The following is a 13,479-nucleotide window of genomic DNA, read 5'->3' on the forward strand; positions in this document are numbered from 1 at the left end:
CCAATACTAAGCATTGGTTAAAAAACCACCAATACTAAGCATTGGTTAAAAAACCACCAATACTAAGCATTGGTAAAAAACCACCAATACTAAGCATTGGTAAAAAACCACCAATACTAAGCATTGGTAAAAAACCACCAATACTAAGCATTGGTAAAAAACCACCAATACTAAGCATTGGAAAAAAACCACCAATACTAAGCATTGGTAAAAACCCAATACTAAGCATTGGAAAAAACCCAATACTAAGCATTGGTAAAAACCCAATACTAAGCATTGGTAAAAACCCAATACTAAGCATTGGTAAAAACACAATACTAAGCATTGGTAAAAACACAATACTAAGCATTGGAAAAAAACACAATACTAAGCATTGGAAAAAAACACAATACTAAGCATTGGAAAAAAACACCAATACTAAGCATTGGTCATAACCCAATACTAAGCATTGGAAAAAAACCAATACTAAGCATTGGAAAAAAACACCAATACTAAGCATTGGAAAAAAACCAATACTAAGCATTGGAAAAAAACCAATACTAAGCATTGGAAAAAAACCAATACTAAGCATTGGAAAAAAAACAATACTAAGCATTGGAAAAAAAACAATACTAAGCATTGGAAAAAAACACCAATACTAAGCATTGGAAAAAAACCAATACTAAGCATTGGTCATAACCCAATACTAAGCATTGGAAAAAAACCAATACTAAGCATTGGAAAAAAACACCAATACTAAGCATTGGAAAAAAACCAATACTAAGCATTGGTCATAACCCAATACTAAGCATTGGAAAAAAACCAATACTAAGCATTGGAAAAAAACACCAATACTAAGCATTGGAAAAAAACCAATACTAAGCATTGGAAAAAAACCAATACTAAGCATTGGAAAAAAAACAATACTAAGCATTGGAAAAAAACCAATACTAAGCATTGGAAAAAAACCAATACTAAGCATTGGAAAAAAAACCCAATACTAAGCATTGGAAAAAAAACAATACTAAGCATTGGTCATAACCTAATACTAAGCATTGGAAAAAAACCAATACTAAGCATTGGAAAAAAACACCAATACTAAGCCTTGGAAAAAAACCAATACTAAGCATTGGTCATAACCCAATACTAAGCATTGGAAAAAAACCAATACTAAGCATTGGAAAAAAACCAATACTAAGCATTGGAAAAAAACCAATACTAAGCATTGGAAAAAAACCAATACTAAGCATTGTAAAAAAACCAATACTAAGCATTGTAAAAAAAACAATACTAAGCATTGGAAAAAAACCAATACTAAGCATTGGAAAAAAACCAATACTAAGCATTGGAAAAAAACCAAGCATTGGAAAAAAACCAATACTAAGCATTGGTAAAAAAAACAATACTAAGCAAAGCATTGGTAATAAGAATCCGACGGCGAGTGGATAACCCTACCATCATTCCTATTAACCAACGTGCAATCACTGGAGAATAAACAAGATGAGCTCCGATCAAGACGATCCTTTTTATTTCACCTTTATTTAACCAGGTAGGCCAGATCACCTTAGTTTAACCAGGTAGGCCAGATCACCTTAGTTTAACCTTGTAGGCCAGTTGAGAACAAGTTCTCATATTCAACTGCGACCTGGCCAAGATAAAGCAAAGCAGTGGGACAAAAACAACAGAGTTACACATGGAATAAACAAAAATACAGTCAATAACACAATAGAAATCTGTATACAGTGTGTGCAAATGAAGTAAGGAGGTATGGCAATAAATAGGCCAACAATTTAGCAACTTACACTGGAGTGACATGTGCAGGTGAGGATGTGCAAGTAGAAATACTGGTGTGCAAAATGGGACATTAAAAACGTTGTTTCACCGAAACGTGGCTAAATGACGACATGGATAACATACAGCTGGCAGGGTTTTAACTTCATTGGCAAGATAGAACATCTGCCTCCGGTAAGACAAGGGGTGGTTTGTGTCGATTTGACAACAGCTGGTGCACAAAATCTAATATTATTGAAGTCTCAAGGTTTTGCTTGCCTGAGGTAGAGTATCTCATGATAAGCTTTAGACCAGACTATTTACCAAGATAGTTTTAATCTATATTATTCGTGGCCATCTATTTACCACCACAGACCGATGCTGGCCTAAAACCGCACTCAACCAACTCTATAAAGGCCATAAGCAAACAAGAAAATGCTCACCCAGAAGTGGCGTTCCTAGTGACCGGGAACTTTAATGCAAGGAAACTTAAATCCGTTACCAGCATGTTACATATGCAACAAGAGGAGAAAAAACAACAACCTTAACTCCTTACACAGAGACACGTACAAAGCTCTCCCTCGCCCTCCAAATCTGACCATACTTCAATCCTCCTGATTCCTGCTTACAACAAGCAATAACTAAAGCAAGAAGTACCAGTGACTCATTCAATACGGAAGTGGTCAGATGACGCAGATACTATGCTTCAGGACTGCTTTGCTAGCACAGACTGGAATATGTTCTGTGATTCTTCCGATGGCATTGAGGAGTATACCACATCAGTCACTGGCTTCATCCACACAGTACCTCAACCAGAAGCCATGGATTACAGGCAACATCCGCACTGAGCTAAAGGGTAGAGCTGCCGATTTCAAGGAGCGCGACTCTAAGCCAGAAGCTTATAAGAAATCCCGCTACGCCCTCAGACGAACCATCAAACAGCCAAAGCTTCAATACAGGACTAAGATCGAATCCTACTACAGCGGCTCCGACGCTCGTCGGATTTGGGAGAGCTTGCAAACCATTATGGACTACAAAAGGGAAGCACAGTCGTGAGCTGCCCAGTGACACGAGCCTACTGGACAAGCTAAATAACTTCTGTGCGCGTTTCGAGGCAAGCAGCACTGAAGCTTGCATGAGAGCACCAGCTGTTCCGGACAACTGTGTGATCACGCTCTCCATAGCCGATGTGAGTAAGACCTTTAAAGAGGTCAACATTCACAAGGCTGTAGGGCCAGATGGATTACAAGGACGTGTACTCCGAGCATGCGCTGACCAACTGGCAAGTGTCTTCACTGACATTTTCAACTGGTCCCTGACAGTCTGGAATACCAACATGTTTCAAGCAGACCACCATAGTCCCTGTGCCCAAGAACACCAAGGTAACCTGCCTAAATGACTACAGACCCGTAGAACTCACGTCTGAGGTCATGAAGTGCTTTGAAAGGCTGGTCATGGCTCACATCAACACCATTATCTCAGAAACCTAGACCCACTCCAATTCGCATACTGCTCCAACAGATCCACAGATGATGCAATCTCTATTGCACTTCACACTACCCTTTCCCACCTGGACAAAAGCAACACCTACGTGAGAATGCTATTCATTGACTACAGCTCAGCGCTCATATCATAGTGCCCTCAAAGCTCATCAATAAGTTAAGGACCCTGGGACGAAACATCTCCCTCTGCAACTGGATCCTAGACTTCCTGACGGGCCACCCCCAGCACGACTCCAACAGTCACTACGTTTGCCGACGACACAACAGTGGAAGGCCTGATCACCGACAACGATGAGACAGCCTATAGGGAGGAGGTCAGAGACCTTGTCATGTGGTGCCAGGACAACAACCTCTCCCTCAACGTGATCAAGACAAAGGACATGATTGTGGACTACAGGAAAAGGAGGACAGAGCACGCCCCCATTCTCATCGACAGGGCTGTTGTGGAGCAGGTTGAGGTCCTTGGTGTCCACATCACCAACAAACTAACATGGTCCAAGCACACCAAGACAGTCGTGAAGAGGGCATGAAAATGCCTACTCTGTACTGGTACCCCCCTGTATATAGCCTCGTTACTGACATTTTATTGTTGCTATTTAATTATTTGTTATTTAAATGTTCTCTTTTTTTCCCCTTAACTGCATTATTGGTTAGGGGCTCGTAAGTAAGCATTTCACTAAGGTCTACTACACCTGTTGTATTCGGCGCATGTGACTAATACAATTTCATTTGATTCAATACTAAGCTAAGTATTGGTAATACTCAATACTAAGCATTAACTCCTTGATCCTACTTGAGACGCAGATGTCTCAACTAGGCACCTGGAAATGCAAATGCGCTACGCTAAATGCTAAATGTACTCGTTAAAACTCAAACGTTCATCAAAATACACATGCAGGGTATAGAATTAAAGCTACACTCGTTGTGAATCTAGCCAACAAGTCAGATTTTTAAAATGCTTTTCGGCGAAAGCATGAGAAGCTATTATCTGATAGCATGCAACACCCCAAAATGCCTGAATGCGACGTAAACAAAAGATTTAGCGTAGCCGGCGCTACACAAAACGCAGAAATAAAATATAAAACATTCATTACCTTTGACGAGCTTCTTTCTTGGCACTCCTATATGCCCCATAAACATCACTATTGGGTCTTTTTTTCGATTAAATCTGTCCATATATACCCAAAATAGCAATCTATGGAAGCTGTGTAATTCAGAAAAAAACATTGTTTTAAAACGCAGCGTCATTTTTTTAAATTAAAAAAGTCGACGATAAACTTTCACAAAACACTTCGAAATACTTTTGTAATCCAACTTTAGGTATTAGTAAACGTTAATAATCTATCAAAATGATTACAGGGCGATGTGTATTCAATAGCTCCTCGTCTTCAAATCAATGGCCGAAAATGTGCACTTCAAAACATCCTGGCGGAGACCGGAAGAAATGGAATCCAGTTAGTTGGATTTACCAACAAAAAACTCCCCGGATAATGACGACAATGGCGACATCGTGTGGAATCTGTAGGAATTGCATGCAGGTCCATAATTAATTTTGTGCCCTTTTAACAATCCATGAAAGTGACGCATGGATATTATTTTTAGCTTTCAGTGAGCAGTTTTTCTTGCGCTTTTCGATGAAACACACGATCTGTTATAGTCACAGCCGTGATTTAACCAGTTTTAGAAACTTCAGAGTGTTTTCTATCCACACATACTAATCATATGCATATACTATATTCCTGGCATGAGTAGCAGGATGCTGAAAAGTTGCGCGATTTTTAACAGAATGTTTGAAAAAGGAGGGGGTAGGCTTAAGAGGTTTTAAAACCCATCTAGGAAAAACACAGTAAAGTGTATGTGGTGACTTACAGCAGGGACAGCCTTGGGAGGGACAAAGGTCTCAATGTCTTTCCTGGTGACTCTACCATCAGGACCAGAGCCTGAAAAACAAACACACACACAGACAAGCGTCAGAGAGAAGGTGTGTGTGTGTGTGTGTGCTCTCACCGCTGTGTAAACTCACCGCTGACCTGGGCCAGGTCAATGCCCTTCTCAGCAGCGAGCGTTTTGGCGAGCGGGCTGACGAAAACACGCCCTTTCCTGGGGGTTGCTGGGGCAACGGGGGCTGGGCTAGGGAGGGGCGCTGCATGAGTTGGGGCTGCAACCTAGCACACACACAATGTTGTTGTATCTATGAGTTGACTTACAGGTATTCTCCAGTCTGTCAGATAACCAACTAGAAAATGTCTAATTAGCTAGTTATAATACAAGATCTCTAACAATGCTAGCTAACAAGTTATAGTACAAGCCATCAGAATGTTGTGTGTGTTACCGGGGCGGGGGGTGGGGTGGAGACATCAGCCCCTGCTGTCTCTACGTAGTCACTGAAGGCAGCGATGTCACTCTCCTTCTCCACGATGATGCAGAGAGGAGCGCCCAGAGGAACGTCACGCGTTCCCTCAGACACCATGATCTTCGCCAGGTAACCCTCCTCCTGCACCTCAAACCCTGTACACACACACGACTAACATCAATGTGTACAGTGTGGTAGTGCTGCGTAGGTCAGCTGTTTTGCTTATCCACACCTGCCCGCAATAGCTAATAACCCATCGACAACCGCCTGACTCTGTGATAGTGACAATCAAACCATTTCCAATGTTTTGGTAGGCTAGGCTATTACTTTGTCAACTTGTTTATAATCAGATACATGCAGCTTCTCGGTCATTACTGCCCTACAAGACTAAATAAATCCTTGTACACCAATGTCATAAAATCGATGATTGCTTCAATGTAGTTGACATCTAGTTGACATAAAGTTCTCTCATCTCTGCTTAGGGACCAGAGAGAAAATGCATGAACAAAAAAACAGAACATTTCCAAATGAAATCAGTTTGACATGTTTCTAGAAATTAAAAGCTGTTAAAATCAGAAAACTACATGTTTCTTTTTAAAATTTAAAATGTTATTTAACTAGGCAAGTGTTGTAATAACATATTAAAACATGTAATGACGCATTCTGTCCAGAGTCTCATCTTGGTCTTGTTTCTCCAATAACTAATCATTGACACAAGTCAGTTAAGAACAAATTCTATATTTTCAATGACGGCCTAGTGGGTTAACTGGCAGTGGGTTAACTGCCTGTTCAGGGGCAGAATGACAGATTTGTACCTTGTCAGCTCGGGGATTCAATCTTGCAACCTTTCAGTTACTAGTTCAACGCTCTAACCTCTAGGCTACGCTGCCGCCCCAATTACAGTAGCCTACAGTTCACTTCACGTGCCATTTTGAATTCCCTGTCTTGTGACTGTGGAAGTTGTATACTTCACCTAATCTTCCCAAACAGACTGCGGTTCTGGCAGTTTTTATGTTCACTCTTTATTCAACCAACCAAAAATCCACACATTATTTCAGGACCCTAAAACTCCCCACCCCATGGATATAACCAAATGGGACTGCGAGTTCTGAGTCAATCCAGGCATCACTATGGTGTGGTGTGTATACCCCGTGGGTGGTGTGTGGTGTGTATACCCCGTGGGTGGTGTGTGGTGTGTATACCCCATGGGTGGTGTGTGTGGTGTGTATACCCCGTGGGTGTGTGTACTGACCGATGGTAGCCTTGTCGGTCTCTATCTCCGCCAGTAGATCTCCTTCACTGAGTTTCTCTCCAACCTTCTTCTCCCAGCGCTGCACTGTCCCCATGGTCATAGTAGGAGACAGGGCTGGCAGACACACCTAACACAGATGAGTAGACAGACAGGCAGACAGACAGGTTGGGAGGGTTTCTGGTTCTGAAAATATAATGCATCTTCACAGAGAATCTCCAGTGAAAGTGTTTAATCCAGCAACATGTATGGTGTGTGTGTCCTACCTTCATGTGAGTGGGTAGGGAGCTTCCGGGGGAGGGAGCAGGGGGCGGGGCTGCTACAGGGGGAGGGACAGCTGCAGAAGAGGCGGAGCTAGCAGCAAGCTTCTCCAATGTCAGGTCCTTAAAGGCCGGGATCAGATCAGCACTGATGACACACGCACAGGTCAGAAGACACACGCACAGGTCAGAAGACACACGCACAGGTCAGAAGACACACGCACAGGTCAGAAGACACACGCACAGGTCAGAAGACACACGCACAGGTCAGAAGACACACACACAGGTCAGAAGACACACACACAGGTCAGAAGACACACACACAGGTCAGAAGACACACGCACAGGTCAGAAGACACACGCACAGGTCAGAAGACACACGCACAGGTCAGAAGACACACGCACAGGTCAGAAGACACACGCACAGGTCAGAAGACACACGCACAGGTCAGAAGACACACGCACAGGTCAGAAGACACACGCACAGGTCAGAAGACACACGCACAGGTCAGAAGACACACGCACAGGTCAGAAGACACACGCACAGGTCAGAAGACACACGCACAGGTCAGAAGACACACGCACAGGTCAGAAGACACACGCACAGGTCAGAAGACACACACACAGGTCAGAAGACACACGCACAGGTCAGAAGACACACGCACAGGTCAGAAGACACACGCACAGGTCAGAAGACACACGCACAGGTCAGAAGACACACGCACAGGTCAGAAGACACACACACAGGTCAGAAGACACACACACAGGTCAGAAGACACACACAGAGGTCAGAAGACACACACACAGGTCAGAAGACACACACAGAGGTCAGAAGACACACACACAGGTCAGAAGACACACACACAGGTCAGAAGACACACACACAGGTCAGAAGACACACACACAGGTCAGAAGACACACACAGAGGGCCTCCCTCTGCAGCAGCGGTCTTTTTCACTGCATCGCAGTGCTTCAGGAGTCACTACAGACCCGGGTTCGATTCCAGCCGGCAGTGACCGGGAGACCCATGAAGCGACGCACAATTGGGGAGGGGGGGGGTTTGGCCGGCCGGGATTTTCTTGTCCCATCGCGCTCTAGCGTCTCCTTATCGCGGTCCTTATCGGCGCCTGCAAGCTGACTTTGATCGCCAGCTGGACAGTGTTTCCTACGACAGATTGGTGCGGCTAGCTTCCGGGTTAAGCGAGCAGTGTGATAAGAAGCTGTGCTGCTTGGCAGGGTTGTGTTTCTGAGGACGCATGGCTCTCGACCTCCGCCTCTCCCGAGTCCGTACAGGAGTTGCAGCGATGGGACAAGACTACCAATTCAATATCACAAAATTAGGGAGAAAAAGGGGTAAAAGTACAAATCAAACAAGCACAGACGTACCTGTCAACGGTGATGCAGATGACTGCTCCCACAGTAACGTCTCTAGTTCCTTCAGGTACCAGGATCTTGGCCATGTAACAGTCTTCCAACAGCTCAAACCCCACCGTGGCCTTGTCAGTCTCCACCTAACACACACACACACACAGTTAGCCAGGTCTGTGTTCATCACGTATGAAACTGAGGAACACAAGTTAAAAACATCAGAGTTCAAAGAAGGGAAGAGAGAGACGTGGAAGAAAGAGAGAAGATGAAGAGAGGAGAAGAACGAAGAGGAAGAGAGAAAATATAAAACAATGAAATATAAAGCATGTATAAAGTAACATTGCAATTTATTTAACATTATTATGATTGTGACATTCAAACCTCTCAGAGAAATTCCCAAAAGTATTTAAAACTCTCAAACCAGGTTTGATGTTTATCTTTTCACAAGGCCACTCCCACAATAACCGGCAGCCAAGGCCACTCCTGTGCATCTTTTGAAGGAGGGGGTAGATAAGGATTGACACAGCGTCCTCCCTCCATTCATTCGACAAATTCAAACAATCTTTTTCTTGCTTTAAGTCAAAAACTTCCAGGTCACCAAGTGAATAAGGAACTTTCTTCTGATTCAATCAGCTATTATAAAGCTGCCTTAGTATCTAAACAGGAAATGGAAGGGTTAGGTAGTTAGAAGTGTTTAAACACCTTTATTTTAGCGGGAAAATGCATTGAAAGTATAGTGTGAGTAACTTTAATAACTGGAACGGTAATCAGCGTTTACCCACTTATTTTGTTGCCACTACATCGCTGATTCTCACCTCAGTAATTAGGTCCGGGTTAGTATCTGAACTGATCAGGTCTCTCTGTGTGTGTGTACTAGTCACCTCTGCTATCAGGTCTCCCTCGTTGATCTTGTCTCCCTCCTTTTTCTCCCAGCGAGCGATGGTTCCAGTCTGCATGGTGGGGGACAGAGCAGGAAGCTCCACCTGCCACACACACACACACACACACACACACGATCAATGTGTGCAAAGCTATCAAAGGCAAAAGGGTGGCTACTACATGACTCCATATGTGTTATGTAATTAGTATTATTTTTTATTTTAGGGGTAGATCAGCTTTAAAATTGCAGATAGATTGTAGCTTCCATCAACGTAATTGTCTACATCACTTATTTATGCACATATATATACACAGTTGAAGTCGGAAGTTTACATACACCTTAGCCAAATACATTTAAGCTCAGTTTCACAATTCCCTAACATTTAATCCTAGTAAAAGTCCTCCTGACAGAGCTGGTGTATGCCTCCTTGCTCGCACATGTTTTTTCACTTCTGCTCTATAGGGTTGAGGTCAGGGCTTTGTGATGGCCACTCCAATTCCTTCACTTTGTTGTACTTAAGCCATTTTGCCACAACTTTGGGAGTATGCTGCTTGGGGTCATTCAATGGTTCCACATAATTTTCCTCCCTCATGATGTCATCTATTTTGTGAAGTGCACCAGTCCATCCTGCAGCAAAGTACCCCCACAACATGATGCTGCCACCCCCGTGCTTCACAGTTGGGATGGTGTTCTTCGGCTTGCAAGCCTCCCCCTTTGTTCCTCCAAACATAACAATGGTCATTATGGCCAAACAGTTCTATTTTTGTTTCATCAGACCAGAGGACATTTCTCCAAAAAAGTACAATCTTTGTCTTTATGTGCAGTTGCAAACCGTAGTCTGGCTTTTTTATAGCGGTTTTGGAGCAGTGGCTTCTTCCTTGCTGGGCGGCCTTTCAGGTTGTCGATATAGGACTCATTTTACTGTGGACATAGATACATTGTACCTGTTTCCTCCAGCATCTTCACAAGGTTCTTTGCTGTTGTTCTTGGATTGATTTGCACTTTTCGCAAGTACGTTCATCTCTAGGAGACAGAATGAGTCTCCTTCCTGAGCGATATGACGGCTGCGTGGTCCCATGGTGTTTATACTTCCATACTATTGTTTGTACAGATGAATGTGGTACCTTTAGGCGTTTGGAAATTGCTCCCAAGGATGAACCAGACTTGGGGAGGTCTACAATTCTCATTCTGAGGTCTTGGCTGATTTCTTTTGATTTTCCTATGATGTCAAGCAAAGAGGCACTGAGTTTGAAGGTAGGCCTTGAAATACATCCACAGTTACACCTCCAATTGACTCAAATGATGCCAATTAGCCTATCAGAAGCTTCAAAAGCTGTTTAAAGGCACAGTCAACTTAGGGTGTATGTAATCTTCCGACCAACGAGAATTGTGATACAGTGAATAAGTGAAATAATCTGTCTAAACAATTGTTGGAAAAATGACTTGTGTCATGCACAAAGTAGATGTCCTAACCGACTTGCCAAAACTATAGTTTATTAACAGGACATTTGTGGAGGGGTTGAAAAAAAAAAGTTTGAATGACTCCAACCTAAGTGTATGTAAAACTTCCAACTTCAACTGTACACACATGTTGAAAAGTTTTGGGTCACTTAAAAATGTCCCTGTTTTTTAAAGAAAAGCACATTTTTTGTCCATTATTATAACATAACATTTATCAGAAATACAGTGTAGACATCGTTAACCTTTTGCGTGTAGGGGGCAGTATTTTCGTTTTTGGCTAAAAAAACGTACCCATTTGAAACGGCCTATTTCTCAGCCCCAGAAACTAGAATATGCATATAATTGTCAGATTAGGATAGAAAACGCTCTAAAGTTTCCAAAACTGTCAAAATATTGTCTGTGAGTATAATAGAACTGAAATTGCAGGTGAAAGCCTGAGAAAAATCCAATCAGGAAGTGCCTCTTATTTTGAAACCTCTGTTCCTATGCAAGCCTATCCTCCATTTAAAGGGATATCAACCAGATTCCTTTTTTCTATAGTTTCAGGCTTTTATTTTGAAAAATGAGCGTGACGGATCACATTGCGTAAGTGGAGAGGTGGGGGCTCTGAGTGAGTTTTTGCGCAACTGAGTAAAGCCGCCATTGTTCCTCCTGCTGTTATTGAAAGATCTACACACTCGGTTGATATATTATCGAATATATATTTTAAAAACAACATGAGGATTGATTATAAAAACATTTGACATGTTTCTGTGGACATTATGGATATTATTTGGAATATACGTCTGCGTTGTCAAAGGTAAACGATTAATTTGATTGCTTTTCTGATTCGTGACCAAGCTTCCTGATGCTAAGTGTACATAATGCTATGCTAGGCTATCGATAAACTTACACAAACGCTTGGATTGCTTTCGCTGTAAAGCATCATTTCAAAATCTGAGACGACAGGTAGATTAACAAAAGGCTAAGTTGTGTTTTGCAATATTGCACTTGTGATTTCATGAATATGAATATTTTTTAGTAATATTATTTGACTGTTGCGCTATGCTATTCAGCGGTTGCTGAAAATGATCCCGCAACCGGATGGATAGCGCCAAGAAGTTAATGTTGTAAATAACTATTGTAGCTGGAAACATCATATTTTTTATGCAATATCTACATAGACGTACAGGGGCACATTATCAGCAACCATCACTCCTGTGTTCCAATGAGACGTTGTGTTAGCTAATCTGTAAATAGCCCACCCAACTACCTCATGCTCATATTGTTATTTATTTATTTGCTCCTTTGCACCCCAGTATCTCTACTTGCACATTTCAAGTGTTTAAAATTGTAATTATTATTATTATTATTATTATTATTATTATTATTATTATTATTATTATTATTATTATTTCACCACTATGGCCTATTTATTGCCTTACCTCCATTATCTTACTACATTTGCACACACTGTATATAGATTTTTTTTATTGTGTTATTGACTGTACGTTTGTTTATTCCATGTGTAACTCTGTTGTTTGTGTCACACTGCTTTGCTTTATCTTGGCCAGGTTGCAGTTGTAAATGACAACTTGTTCTCATTTGGCCTACGTGGTTAAATAAAGGTGAAATAAGAAAATAAAAAAAGGCTAATTGATCCTTAGAAAACCCTTTTGCAATTATGTAAGCACAGCTGAAAACTGTCGTCCTGATTAAAGAAGCAATAAAAAAAACTGGCCTTCTTTAGACTAGTTGAGTATCTGGAGCATCAGCATTTGTGGGTTCGATTACAGGTTCAAAATGGCCAGAAGCAAAGACCTTTCTTCTGAAACTTGTCAGTCTATGCTTGTTCTGAGAAATGATGGCTATTCCATCCGTGAAATTGCCAAGAAACTAAAGATCTCGTACACCACTGTGTACTACTCCCTTCACAGAACAGTGCAAACTGGCCCTAACCAAAATACAAAGAGGAGTGGGAGGCCCGGTGCACAACTGAGCAAGAGGACAAGTACATTAGTGTGTCTAGTTTGAGAAACAAACGCATCACAAGTCTTCAACTGGCAGCTTCATTAAATAATACCCACAAAACACCCGTCTCAATGTCAACAGTGAAGAGGCGACTCCGGGATGCTGGCCTTTAAATCTTCTCAAGGACATCATGGCACTGAAAACAATGGATACAGTCTACAAGAGAGCCAAGGAAATGGTTAAGTATGTGAAGGGTCATCAAGTTTTTGCAGCAATCTACATCACCAAGCAAAATGAGAAGAATAAGAGCATCACATTGAAGCTGCCCAAAAACACCTGTAGGGGTGGTGTTGTCATCATGTTTGACATGGAATCTTGGAGTATCTCCAAGAAAGGGCCATAACACAGTCTGCCGATATGGACAGCCCCATCAAGAGGATCCTTCTGGATGATGTATTTTGGGAGAGAGTGGTAAGCAGCCTGAAACCAATAGCACAAGCCATTGCACGGATTGAGGGAGACAATGCCATCCTGTCTGATGTTCAGACCCTGCTTGCAGATGTAAGAGAACAAATCCGTACTGCCCTGCCCACTTCACTGTTGCTCCAAGTAGAGGAAAATGCAGTTCTGAAATACATCAAAAAGCATGAAGACTTCTGCATGAAGCACATACATGTTGGACCCCGAGTATGCTGGCAAGAGCATCCT

General features: G+C 42.2%; 1 protein-coding gene across 1 annotated transcript in view; it reads right to left on the reverse strand.

The window, feature by feature from the left end:
• LOC110533249 (dihydrolipoyllysine-residue acetyltransferase component of pyruvate dehydrogenase complex, mitochondrial) overlaps positions 1–13,479 on the reverse strand; it is a 32,781-nt gene that overhangs the window by 11,572 nt on the left and 7,730 nt on the right. Inside the window, exons 2-8 of the mRNA XM_036989511.2 lie at positions 9,362–9,463; positions 8,499–8,623; positions 7,120–7,261; positions 6,857–6,983; positions 5,584–5,759; positions 5,275–5,416; positions 5,121–5,191 (exon numbers count right to left, since the gene is read on the reverse strand). Of these exons, the coding sequence (XP_036845406.2) occupies positions 5,121–5,191; positions 5,275–5,416; positions 5,584–5,759; positions 6,857–6,983; positions 7,120–7,261; positions 8,499–8,623; positions 9,362–9,463 (885 nt within the window). The remainder of the gene's footprint in view (positions 1–5,120; positions 5,192–5,274; positions 5,417–5,583; positions 5,760–6,856; positions 6,984–7,119; positions 7,262–8,498; positions 8,624–9,361; positions 9,464–13,479) is intronic.

Source organism: Oncorhynchus mykiss, chromosome 10 (assembly GCF_057628025.1).
Source record: "Oncorhynchus mykiss isolate SJ-2025 chromosome 10, ASM5762802v1, whole genome shotgun sequence".
NCBI lineage: Eukaryota > Metazoa > Chordata > Actinopteri > Salmoniformes > Salmonidae > Oncorhynchus > Oncorhynchus mykiss.